Source organism: Aspergillus brasiliensis (assembly GCF_001889945.1).
Source record: "Aspergillus brasiliensis CBS 101740 unplaced genomic scaffold ASPBRscaffold_1, whole genome shotgun sequence".
Lineage (NCBI taxonomy): Eukaryota > Fungi > Ascomycota > Eurotiomycetes > Eurotiales > Aspergillaceae > Aspergillus > Aspergillus brasiliensis.
This window is the reverse complement of record NW_027137442.1, coordinates 1,035,683-1,048,223: the sequence shown is the minus strand read 5'-3', so window position 1 is coordinate 1,048,223 and position 12,541 is coordinate 1,035,683. Positions and strand designations below refer to the sequence as shown.

General features: G+C 52.3%; 5 protein-coding genes across 5 annotated transcripts; 3 read left to right on the top strand and 2 right to left on the bottom strand.

The window, feature by feature from the left end:
* Nucleotides 1–466: 466 nt before the first annotated feature.
* Nucleotides 467–1,561, bottom strand: ASPBRDRAFT_190470 (proteasome maturation protein; the record flags this gene model as incomplete). The annotated part of the gene is made up of 3 exons (XM_067620235.1): nucleotides 467–534; nucleotides 631–1,066; nucleotides 1,532–1,561. 3 exons carry the CDS (start codon nucleotides 1,559–1,561, stop codon nucleotides 467–469), a joined length of 534 nt encoding a protein of 177 aa, XP_067484379.1.
* Nucleotides 1,562–1,583: 22 nt separating this feature from the next.
* ASPBRDRAFT_190469 (mitochondrial 37S ribosomal protein uS12m) lies at nucleotides 1,584–2,399 on the top strand (the record flags this gene model as incomplete). The annotated part of the gene is made up of 3 exons (XM_067620234.1): nucleotides 1,584–2,043; nucleotides 2,162–2,262; nucleotides 2,334–2,399. The coding sequence occupies 3 exons, from the start codon at nucleotides 1,584–1,586 to the stop codon at nucleotides 2,397–2,399; spliced, it is 627 nt and encodes a 208-aa protein (XP_067484378.1).
* A 374-nt stretch (nucleotides 2,400–2,773) lies between these two features.
* ASPBRDRAFT_227022 (glycosyltransferase family 15 protein) lies at nucleotides 2,774–4,548 on the bottom strand. The gene is made up of 4 exons (XM_067621993.1): nucleotides 4,263–4,548; nucleotides 3,421–4,203; nucleotides 3,081–3,369; nucleotides 2,774–3,026 (listed from the first exon to the last, which is right to left on the bottom strand). Exons 1-4 carry the CDS (start codon nucleotides 4,302–4,304, stop codon nucleotides 2,962–2,964), a joined length of 1,179 nt encoding a protein of 392 aa, XP_067484377.1. The 5' UTR covers nucleotides 4,305–4,548; the 3' UTR covers nucleotides 2,774–2,961.
* A 976-nt stretch (nucleotides 4,549–5,524) lies between these two features.
* ASPBRDRAFT_190467 (deadenylation-dependent mRNA-decapping factor PAT1) lies at nucleotides 5,525–8,200 on the top strand (the record flags this gene model as incomplete). Its single annotated transcript, XM_067620233.1, has 3 exons — nucleotides 5,525–5,670; nucleotides 5,763–8,021; nucleotides 8,077–8,200. The coding sequence occupies 3 exons, from the start codon at nucleotides 5,525–5,527 to the stop codon at nucleotides 8,198–8,200; spliced, it is 2,529 nt and encodes an 842-aa protein (XP_067484376.1).
* A 1,892-nt stretch (nucleotides 8,201–10,092) lies between these two features.
* ASPBRDRAFT_112351 (cytochrome P450) lies at nucleotides 10,093–11,712 on the top strand (the record flags this gene model as incomplete). The annotated part of the gene is made up of 2 exons (XM_067616641.1): nucleotides 10,093–10,985; nucleotides 11,070–11,712. 2 exons carry the CDS (start codon nucleotides 10,093–10,095, stop codon nucleotides 11,710–11,712), a joined length of 1,536 nt encoding a protein of 511 aa, XP_067484375.1.
* Between the last annotated feature and the right edge of the window lie 829 nt (nucleotides 11,713–12,541).

Sequence of the window (12,541 nt, the reverse complement as noted above, 5' to 3'; positions counted from 1 at the left end):
TTGCCGTTGTGCTGTGTTTCTGTTGTGTTAGGGCTTGGACCGACCAATTTGCGGTGCTCACGGAAGACCCTGGTGGCCCTCTTCCGATCTGGCCAGCCATCTGATTGAATCTAGTTTGAGATATGGGGCATGTGCGACCCTCAGGTTGATGTCAAATATAGCGTTTCCTTGGTTTGAGGCCAGTGGAAACTACATAATGTACAAACATTGCACATATGAGTAGCTACTGGACTCGTAATAGTGTCGTCTTCCAAACCAGCGTAGGTTTGTCCGGGAATACCAAGTACACGAGACCACCATTTATTGTACTGTATGATTTATTGCAGACAGCGCCTGTTTCAAGAAGAAAAAAGAACAAACTAAAATACGATTCATAACAACCCATTCAACAGCCAACCAATAAGTAAAGCCATGCCATGTCATGTCATGTCCAGACCAGAAGAACTGCCAACACCTTCATCACTACTCAGTGATCCATACGCAATCTCTTCTCCATCTCATCATGGAAAGCAGGCGGTTCACGGAACTCATCACCTACAACACACACCAATTAGCAAAGCACGATACTTTCCCCCCTCTACTAAGATAGAAGATAAATAGGGGAGGCGAAAGGGAATAAATCAAACTCACCCTTAAACACATCCTCCCACCCAACCTCAGCATCCCGACCACCCAGCACCAAAATATCCTCATGGAGATTTCCCATCCCGACACCGCCCAACGCAGCAGGCCTGAACGTCCCATCACGCACGATCTTCAACTCCATGCCGCGGCGCACGGGCTCCGCAATACCGTACGCCCGACGCAGCGACTCCATCTTCATTGCGTCCTGAGTGGCGCGCCACGCGAGGAGGCGAGCTTCGAGCGGGTGCGTCGAGGAAGGGGTGGCGGAGGCTGTGGAGGGAGGGCCCCGGGGTGCTGGGAGGGTGATGTTGTCGCGGAGAGTGTCGGGGAGGCCTGGGGCGGAGGGAGCGCCCTTGGAGGGGTGGGGGAGGTCGATGGCAGCGCGGGTTGTGGTGTTGGTTGTTTGGGTTGGGTTGCTGGAGGGGGGGGCGATGCGGAGGGACTATAATCTTTGTCAGTTATTCATTCTATATAAATAAGGATCGGGGGGTAGGAGGTATCGGGGTGGGTGGATGGGTTGAATGGGTTGGGGGTAGACGGACCATTGTGACGGTTGTGGTGGTGAGGATTTATCTGATTCTTGATATGTGTTGTTGTGGTCGTGGGTGAGATTAATAAACGGGTTGAGTAGATTGAAAGGTAGATGAATGTGGTTCGTTAAAACGGAGAGATGGAGGTTGGAGTCGGAGGATAGTTAGTTAGCAGCAGTAGTCAGTAGAGGTACCGACGTAGCAGCACCAGCAGCTCTGACATCGCCAGGCAGCCAGTCCAAATGGCGCGTTCCCGCAGCAAAGCTCCTCCGGCACACCACACCCACCACCACCGCAAATCACTTTTCCTCCAATTCCACTATCACGTGATACGATCTCTCTCCCGTCCAGGAAATGTTTCCCATTCCGATAGTCACCCACCAGATACGATTGTATTCCCAGGCCATCCTGACAAGCCAAGTACACAAAATGGCCCCTCTCGTCTCCTCGCTCGCCCTGCGCACGCTCCGGACCCTCGTCCAGCGTCCCGCCGCCATCAAATCTACCTCCTGCTCCATCACCACCCTCGCCGCCGCCGCTCCCCGACGACCTTTCCAGCCCGTCCTCCGCACGCCCACCGCAGTAGCAGCAGCAGCAGCAGCAGCAAGCAAAACCTCCATCTCCTCCTCCTCTTCTTCTTCCATTCTCCGGCAATTCTCCACCTCTCCATTCCGCCAGGCCACCTACAACCAAGTGCGGCGCGGGTGCCGTACTGCGCAGCGCGCACGTCGCTCTCGGTCTCCGGCGCTGATCGGCCGGTCTCAGATGAAGGGAGTGTGTTTGAAGACGGGTATTACGAAGCCGAAGAAGCCTAACTCCGGTGAGCGGAAGACGGCGAGAGTTCGGTTGAGTAGTGGGAAGGTGGTTACGGCTTATATTCCTGGTGAAGGTGAGATTTGTGAACTCTTCTCTTTTGTTGCTTTTTTCCAAATTGGTGGTATACGTTGGAGATTGAATTTAAGAGAAGAATTTGGAGGAGGCTAATTGAATCAATCTATTTTGTGTAGGACACAATATCCAGCAGCACAGTGTCGTTATGGTGCGTGGTGGTCGTGTGCCTGATTGTCCTGGTGTGAAGTATCACTTGGTTCGTGGTGCTATGGATTTGGTAGGTTTAATCTTGCTATTCTTGGATTCTCTATGGCTTGGGGATTGCTGGCTAACTTCTTTCTCTCTCAGGGTGGTGTTGCTTCTCGGTTGAACAGCCGGTCGAAGTATGGTACGAAGAAGCCTAAGAAGGACTAATTGAGCATGAGGGTTATTGCTTGTGATTGAATTTTGGTCTTTATTATTTTTCTTTTTGGTATCTGTTTGTATCATTACGTACTTCCTGCTTTGACGGATCTTTTATCGTTGTTATCATTAGAACACGGCTATGTACATTTATGAGGCTTGGCTGGCTACAGAGCACTTATATTCCCTTCCCATTTCATCCCGACTCCAGTACATCCTGCAAACGAACTCTGTACCTTGTACCCCCAATACCCGGAATAAAGAGAAAATGATGCGCGCGCTTGTGAAGATGAGGATCCCGACAATCTTATAAACATGAATCCCGGTCCAGAAATTGAGGAAATGAAGAAGAATTTTCAGATGTTATAAACCTGCGCCCAGCATCCAGCAGGTGAAAATGGTGCAGTAATGAGCTGGGAAGTGTCCGATTATTGGATGTTTTATGCCTGGACAGTGCCACTCGATCGTGCTTAGTCAAGAGATGTCCGGCCATGCATGGCCAATGCTGCGCTGCGCAACGACGAAATTCCCAATCACTTTTTCTATTTTGAGTAATAAACTCGTTGAGAAGGGCTCAGCTCTCATTCTCGTAACCCTTGGGCTTGTCCATGTCGTTGACTTCGAAGAACCGGGACGTGCCTATTCGTTGCTGGTTATTTACTATGCCCAGCGGAAGAGAGCGGTGAAACTTACAAGAGTATCCCTTCCAGTCAAAGTTGTCCTTAGGGTTGCAATGGCACTTCAGGTCCAGCCTTAGCTGCTCGCCAGTCGGACAGTGAGTGAAGGGGACATGGTAGTAGCCAATTTCGTTGAAAAAGTGGATCTGCTCTTTCTTCAAAAGGAGACCCGCGGCGATAGAGTGTACCGGCGCATCACCCCAGCGCTCGTAGAAGAAGCCACCAGCGTGGTCGAGCGTTTCGAAGTAGTCAATGTATTCCTTGGACCGCAACCATTCCAGACTTCCAATCTCGAAGTTGGACCACTACAAGCCGGTTAGTCAAACCAGACGGCAGCCTCAGGGTGCAATACTCACAAAGTGACACTTGTTGTAGGTCTTGCCGCCATCGTCACTCAAAAATCCCATGGAGTTGCCGTCCGCGACATGCTCCGGGTGTTCTTCCATGAACTTTTGCACCGTATCCCACAAGCTCGGGATGGTCTCGTAGTACTCGTACAAGCTCAGCACGAAGCTGTACTTCTTGTCGTTCTCTTTCACGTAGCGGAACGGATCAAAGCTGACATCACAGAAGAGCTCAATGCTGGGCTCCACACGCCAGTAGTACTCATAGTTCAGCATCAACGGGTGGCGGAAGAAGAAGCCGGATTCATAACGGCACATGTGGCGGTAGCTCTCGGAGTCGCCGTAGATGATCTTCTTCTCTCCCATTTCTTGCCGGACCTTCTTAGCCTTATCCTGGTCGATCCACTCGGGATATGACCAATGTTCCTTGGGGATCACGCCATAGTGCGTGTTGCCGGAGACCAAGGCCGATGTGACCTTCTTGAACTCATCATCAAACGGCTTGTCGTTCAAGAACACCCAGTCGTAGTGGTAGTTGTGGTTAAAGCGGTCCTCCACTGTCCGGATGGACTTGACCATCTCCCAAAGATCACTGTTGCGAGCCAGGGTCACGAACGTGGCGTTCACGCGGTCCGTCGGGATGTCTTTGATCGGTCCACTTGATGACAGCGCATCATTTTGCGAGGAGTGTGAGGCGGAAAAGCTGTCTTTGTAGGTGGCTGGGTTTAACTTTGTGCCGATGTTCTCGGGGATTGGGATAGCGCTCCTAGAGATGAGAAAGAAGAGGGCCAACCCCTTGAAGCCAGTTAGTCAGTGATGCGAAAGGGGTCCTGGCGGGCCAGGCACACACTCACCGTGATAGCGAAAAGAAGATATCGCAATGGCCCTATAGCCATGATGTGAAGGGCACTGCGCTGTGCCGAAGCGTCGGTGAGGAAAGGTGGGAGGAGTGATGGTTGCTCGCGCAGGGCTGAAAACGGGTGCCTGTTGCGCAGCGTCGGAGAACAAAGGAGGCCGGGTGATGGGTGATCAAAATGTTGATGGAGGTTGACAAACGAATGACGGACAGCTAGTGTGAGATGTAAGAAAGTCCGAGAGATGGACCCTCTCAATCAAGGCAGTGATGACAGGCCCGGTGAGAAATGCGCCTCCCAGGTATTCTTGGGCAATCTATGGGCGATCGGTAACGACAATGCAGATGATGGACCCGCGGCGCATCAGGCAAAGATTAAAGTTAATTGGCAATTCGGGGCACTGGTTGTCGATCTTGACCACTGCGCTCGTGCTTCCCCAACCGTTCTTTATTGGAAGAGTCAAGCCTGGACAGAGATCTCTGAGAAGATGGAAGATATCTAAAGGGTGAGAAAAATCAAAACAGAAAGCAGATGTACGTTGGCAGTTTAGCTTATTCGCTCCGGGATGGTGAGGGCGACGTAATTTCCCCCATTAGTTATTGGCCGGGCCACGTACGTCGCACCGGTTCTGAGCCACCCAGTGGATGCGTGAGATTAGAGGAGCATACACATTCTGACATTCAGTCTCTACAAGGAGAACTTTTACTCTTTTCTATGGTAGGGTCCAAGCCAAGAATGACGTTAAGGAAGGGATGCGATCGATGCTCGAGTGTATCAGTCCGTCTGGCTGGGCGTCGATCAACAATCCTCCACATACTCCCCTCCCCATAAGGCGGCATGATGGATCTTGTATTAGAGGCAAGATAAATAACTATAGTGCCGGAGTTTGTACTACAAAGTACTTCTTTCGATACTAAAGTAGAGAATTATATGTGCACTGTAGAGCTGTAGGACTGGAGCATAGCTCAACAGTATAATGTGTGATAAAGATAGATACAAAAAGGGGTCCCGTTCTCACATATACAAAGTCTATTATTTGTCCGAAACCAGAGGCGATGGATGACTAACCAAGTTGTTTCCCCGTGATGCGGTGACTAAGTATCACCATGCCTTACTGCCTCAGGCCATACACGACTAAGCTAAAGCGGGTGATATCAGACCGGCTGTGAACCTCATCCCGCACTACCCAATTATGCCGCGGTGGTAATTCTCGCCCTCTTCCTACACCCACTGCCTCCCCCACCCCCCGCTTCCCCCCGAAGATGTCCTTCTTCGGCTTCAATACTACCCTGCCTAGGGATCGAGCTCCTGCGGGCGAACGGAGGGGTATCTTCGACACCCCTGATCCGTTCGCCGAAGTCGCCCGCGCCAGAGCAGAAGGCTTCCAAGGCGGCGAGGAAGACGACGTGTAAGTTTTCCCCCCACATTGACCCCAATTATCTCAATTGAGGCTACTCGGGGCGTGGCGCTGACCTGCGGCTGTTTCTTCGATTAATATAGCATCGACTTTGAAGATACCTACGACGGCCTGGGAGACCAGCTGGACGATGACCAGGATGCGTTCAACGATGACACGTTTGGTGGCGGCCTCGACACCGGCGCGGTTGGAAAGGATTTTGACTTCTTCGGAAAGACTGCTCAAGTCGCCGATGTGATCGGAGAGGAGCAGATCCGCTACAGCCTTCAGAAACCCGGTGCGCCTGCGACCGCTCCTTCGCAACCCGCTGCCGATACGGCTCTGCCAGACCCTGCGGCCCAGAAGCCCAAACGGACTGGCTATGAGAAGTACCAGGACCCGGGTTACATCCCCGACCTTCAGGCCAAGTCCAGCGTCTGGGGCATGTCGAAGAAGCCGGAACAGCAGTTCCAACAGCAGTTGCAGCAGCTACAGCAGCAGCAGCAGCAGTCGCCTACGCCCCAGATGGTATCGCAAGCGAAGAAGATGCTGAGTCTCGAGGAGGTGGAAGCGCAGCTGCGGAGACAGGGTCCGACTTCGCTCCCTGCCCATCTCCCGCTGTCTCTTCCGCAGTCGATGCCAGAGCCAACTCAACCTCTCCAGCGCGCTCAGATGCCCCCCCTGCCCGAAGGCTTCCCGCAGCTGCCGCCCGAGATTCTGCAGGCCCAGTTCGCCAAGGGTGTCCCACCGGCGCAGTTGTTGCACCAGCCACCCATCGTTCCGGAGCCGTATCCGCTTCCTCCAAATCTGCCGATACATATGCTGCAAAATGCCAACTTGCCTCCCCAGCACATGGTGCCTCCCCAACGCCAGGCGATGCCACCGGCGGCTCAGCGACCCCAGCAGCAGCAGCAGCAGCAGCAGCAGCAACCGCCCCTACCTCAAGCTCCCCGTGGTAACAACGCGCAACTGCCGGTGATTACTAACTCCCAGCAGTTGATGCACTTGACGGAAGAGCAGCGCATAGCGTACTTGATGGAAGATGCCAAGCGCGCGAAGCGCAACCACAAGATCTTCCTTCTGTCCAAGGGTAACGGGCTGATGACCCCGCAAGACAAGAACTTCATCACTCGGATCCAGCTTCAGCAACTCGTCGCTGCTGCTGGCAACGTCGCGGACTCTGATGCCGAAGCTGTCTTGGCCGAAGACTTCTACTACCAGGTCTACAGCCAGATCCGAGGAGCGCCGCGGCAACATCCTCATCAACCTCTCGGTCACTTCGCGCAGACATACCTTCTCCAGACTGGTAACAGGCTCGGGGGCCATGGCAATCGCCGGCAATTTCAGAGCGCCGACAACCACATGCAGAGAATGCAACAGCAGGTCCAGCGTGCTGTAGAGGCCGCCAAGCAGAAGCCTAAGAACAAGCAGCTCATCATCGAGGGCAGCTTGGGTAAGATCTCTTTTAGCAACGCTAAGACGCCAAAGCCCATGCTCAACATCAAGCGTCCGGACAGCTCGGAAGGCGCTAAGACGGTGAAAAAGCCGCACACCGATTTGAGCGTTAGCGATCGCAAATCAGTCCTGACCAACCTTGAGAGTGTATACAGCACTTTGATGGATATGGAGGACATGGAGCGCACAATGCCTCCCCCGCCAGATGAGAATGACCCCGAAGCCATCCAGAAGCACATGGAATGGAGACAGAAGATCCGCTCGCTCAACCAGAAGTTGTGGCGCGACCTTAAGGTCATGGAACCCATTGTTCCCAACACCAGCACTCCCCATCCGTTCATTGCCTTCCTTGCTTATCCCAAGGGTAAGAAGGCCATTCCCCGCATCTTCCGCCACATCGATCAGGAGCAGCGTGTTACTATTCTTACTATGATTGTTGTACACTTGGACTCTCTGGACGTCGTCCGGCGCGCCCAGCCCGTTCCGGGTGAGACCCAGCCTTCTCTGGCCGTTCGGGAGGCCATCGACCTTTTCTCCCAGGCCGTCATGCCCAGTCTTTTGGGATACGTCAACGAGGCCCCGTTCAATATCATCATTGGGTTACTGGGACTTGTTATTGCGCAGACGCACGTCCAGTTGATCTCGAAGACCCGCATCGGCCTCGGAATTTTGACCATGCTTCTCAGTCGTGCCGAAATCGTCAAGGAAGCTGGACAGGCTACGGAGCGGGACTGGCAGCAGTGGGTTGAGAAGTTCAATGTGCTGTTTGACACCCTTGAACCCACCTTTGCGGATATCTTCCCCAGCTCGATCAATGCTGGCGACGACATGTACGTGTGGCAGTTCTTGGCTGCCGTTGGTATCGGAGCTAGCCCCGAACAACAGCAACGCCTTGTTATTGCGGTCAAGTAAGTTCAGCTTCTCTCGTCTACAGGGCTTACATGGGTACTAACCGTTCTACAGGGACCGGGTGATGGAGACTGTGACGTACAGCAAGACGCTTCCTGCCGATATGGCCAGTGCGCGTCTTGGAAACGTCAACCTCTTCATGCGGGCTATTGGCCTCGATGTCGAACTTCTAGGTTAAATGGCGGGGCAACGATCTCCACGAGATACTTCTTTCGCTGGCCAAAACCCCAAAAGCTCCTAGGACAGGCTGTCGCCCCGATTATGCGTTATTAAGGACCGGACAGAAACCTATCTCAGTATCGATCGTGACCACCCGGGTCCCAACATGACAGATCCGTCAGGTGGATTCCGGGCAGATGTGCTTAGCGAAGTTGGCCTATACTTCAGACCGATCCCCGGTAAACGGGTGTTCAGGAGGGGACAGCTGGCTGAAAAGGTCAGTGGGTCTCTTGAGACGCGAAGCCGAGGTATGACGGCGTGCAATTGCAGCCGAATAATGGCACTGGCGAATGAAGCGTGTGCGACCAGTGATGTATTATGTACGCATCACCATGATTCTTATGTTCCGTCCCACGACATGTTTGGTGGGTCTGTCAATAGTGATGTCTTCTAGCTATGTCTTCATGTGTTCTTTTCAATCCTATTCTTATTATTATTTTGGAATATTCTTGTCGGTAGCCGTGGGTTTTGTATGGATCGGCCTAGTAGCTTGGCCCTGCAATGTGGAGGGACAACGTTTATCGGCCACCTTTCCATTTTCCATTCACCGGCAAATCTTTGGCCTTGTCTGAGACCGTGCCGTGCATCATCACGATCTATTTCCAACCACTGACTCCTCCATCCGTCCTATTTAAACCTCCAGAGAGGGCACTTTCACCCCTTTCTCCGGGTCGATCCCGATATGGTTGGATGATATCCAATTCAGTTGCGATCCCACATCTCAGACCACGTACACTATTATGAGCTTTTCTTTTGCACACTGAAATGATGACAACCTGTAAGATGCAAACAGCATCGGAATCTGATACTACTCATATGTTGTGCAGGTTCGCCCATACATATGACCGACCCCTTGGTTTTTATGCATCCATTCGCTCCTTGGAAGTGATATATCATCTCTCAGACTACCAGGACCTCGGCGCCCGAGGAAAAACCAACAAGTAAGCCATATTTCTGACGTGCATTGGTTTCCCGACAGAACTACAAATGGAACTCGCTTACACTTTGATTACACTGCTCACTTAGTGGGAGAGGCCGTGAGAGTCCATTGAGATTTCACAACAACCGACAAATCAATGGTTGAAGCTGAACGTACCGACTTACCCACTTCAAGATTTTCTTGACGAGTGCAGAGGAACTCTTGTATCATCAACCTTCAGGGTCGGTTAAGCGCCGTGCACGAGTTTAGCGGCTCTTCGTGGACGCCGATTGCATAATCACATTGTGCTAGCCAGCTTAGTGACAGCTCCATCACCACTAATGCAAGGCTACATGCTCCTTGATTCCTTGGCCTATGGGACTTTCGCAGGTGTATCCTTGCAAAGTTGGCAACTACGGCTGAAGCGCGAACAGCCCATCAGCACTAATGCTGCTGCTGTGTGACAACAATTAACTGCGGGACAGAACGTGGCTCGGTTGTGATGGTCACCCATCTCGTTTATACTGTACAGGATCCACAAATTGGAGGCGGCCAAGCTTGGTATTTGAGATAAGTCCAAGGTCCGCCTATAGGACAGCCTGGAGGAGGAAAGATGACCCCCTTTGGGGGAGGTAAATAAATGGTGTAATAGTACGAATGAACCAACGAGGCTGTCAAGATCGAAGTTGGAAGGAACGATGAGAGTGTTGGTATGAGACGACCACCTTTGCATCTCTCATGTTGGGTGCGTTCTCATATAAGGTAGTAGACATTGGCACCTGGGCTCACCCAGTGAACGCTGAGTGAAGGCGAGTGAATGATCTTTGAGATCATCTAGCTATATACACCCTCGCTTAGCGATCTACCTACCTTTACTTTTGATGCTGCGGTTTCTTCAAGATTGCTATCAGGATTTGACAAGTACAACCATGATGGAACTCATGGGGTGTGTAGTCGTCGCCCTCGCTGGCTACATCATCTACCAACTTTGGGTCCATCCACTATCCTGCTACCCTGGCCCATTCATTGCCAAGTTGACCAATCTCTACTCGGTGGTTCATGCCATACGGGGTGATCGCCATGAGGATCTGTACCACCTGCATCAGCGCTATGGGCCCGTTGTGCGAATTGGCCCGCAGCGCGTTTCCATTCTTGATGCAAAAGCGTTGGAGTCTATCTACGGCTTTCATGCCAACGTTCAGAAGGCCAAAGCGTACAATATCTTCTACGGCGTGAGCATCTTCAATGCCATCGATCGCACCGTACATGCCCGCAAACGCCGGGTCATGTCCCATGCCTTCTCCAGCCAGGCACTACGTGGTATGGAACCCCATATCTTGTCAGCCATCCGTGACTGGTGTGCCGCTCTAGGTGATCGACATCCCGATGGGCAGGTGCTATCTGCGCTCTCCAGTCCCGGCGGTTGGTCAAAGCCCAAAGACATGGTGCATTGGAGTGCCTGTGTGGTCTTCGATGCGCTGGGGGAGATCTGCTTCGGCAAGACGTTCAACACCTCTCTCAGCGACGCCAACCACTTCTTTTTCCCGCTGATGGCCTTGAACCTCCGTATCATGAACATCTGTGGTCAAATGCCTCTGCTACAAACCCTTAGGTTTGATAAGTATCTCCGCCGCGGCACCGTCGCCAATCGCCAGCGACAGATTGATTTCTCCCGGCAGCAGTTGCGGACTCGGCTGGCCGTAGAGTCCACGCAGCGTCGAGATATCATCTACTATCTACAGCAAGCACGGGATCCGAAGACTAACGAAGGCTATTCGGAGGCGGAACTGATGTCAGAGGTTATGACGCTGCTAGGAGCCGGTATGTTCACAGTCTCGTCTCGAGTGTGGCTTTGGCCCAATTTGAATCTGTTTCGCTGGAGGACACACAAGTTGAATTTATTAGGAAGCGACACAACCAATACAACTTTGACTGCCATCTTCTACTACCTGGCTCATAATCCAGCCATCCTCGCCCGTCTAAGCGCAGAAATCCGTGCTGTCTTCCCTACACTCGAGGCGATCGTTGCTGGTCCGGATCTGTCGCAGATAGCTTACCTCCACGCTTGTATCGATGAGACCATGCGTGTATGCCCGCCTGTGCCCACTGATCTGCCACGAGAAGTCCTCCCTGGAGGGCTTCGGGTAGGAGAGTGGCGCTTCCCAGTCGGCACGGTTGTCGCAGTTCCCATCTACGCGCTGCACCACAGTGAAGAACACTTTGACCGCCCCTTTGTGTACGATCCCAGTCGGTGGCTATTGCATGGCAGCAAAGGAACTGAGCAGGGAGAGGGCGTGAGTGCTGGGGTGCTCAGTCGGCAGCGGCAGGCCTTCGTGCCGTTCAGTATTGGACCGCGAGCGTGCATTGGCCGGAGCGTAGCCATCCTCGAGTTAGAGCTGACTATCTCTCGAGCTTTGTGGCTGTATGATATACGGCTGGCACCAGGGACGGAGCAATTGGGCATCGGCCACCAAGGAGAGTACAAGATCAAGGACCATTTCGCTGCTGGAACAGAGGGACCTGTGCTGCAGTTTCGGATGCGACAGAGATGAGTTTGTTTATTGATCCTTTTTCGGGCGGAAGATTCATGGTTTGCTCACTAGAACAAGGCCATTACCATTCCATCATGGTTCCTAGTCAAGGTTTCTGAATTGGTCTTTTCAAATGTGTCTCGCCACGATCGGGGTCTCGTGATATCATAAAACTATATGTATATCCTCAAACCTCAGTCAAACGTCTTTCAAGCTTTGGCTTTATTACTTACACTTCTTCGATCTAACGGCTGTAGCGAGTAGACCGGAAAGCAACCGTGCGATACCGTCATGCTGGCATCGACAACTCTGCAATCTGCAATTATCTGACAAGTCGTCGGGCTATCCCCACCGAGAGGCCCGAAGTGTGACGGCCCGTGACAACTTAAGTGACTACTTACTGCAGCTCGGTTTGATGAACTAATCCGCAGACATGTCAGAAGCGCGATAAATTGCCGGGATGATGACACATGCCCGTATTCTTCAGCTAGCCAACCACTTGTTAACCACGGAGTATGTTGCTCAACGGTGATAGCGCCTGCATGGCTAGCTCCATCAGCCTATTGAAAGACCTATCAAAGAAGTTAGATAGCTGACGTGCTAAAAATGCTGCATTAGCGCTGCAACCCCGCGCTCTTAGCAGTAGATAGTAGATAGTTGCTGTCTCTTCGCAATTTCTTCAGGTTGGGTAATGATCAACTGCCAGCTCCTTATAGGCCCAAGCATTTTGATCTGGCATTCTTGGCAACCTCAAGAGGAATCCCAAGGAGCCATCACTGCAAGTCTCGGTGCGGTCCTCAGTCCATCACATTGATGCAATACTACACACACACATTATTTCCGAATTCCA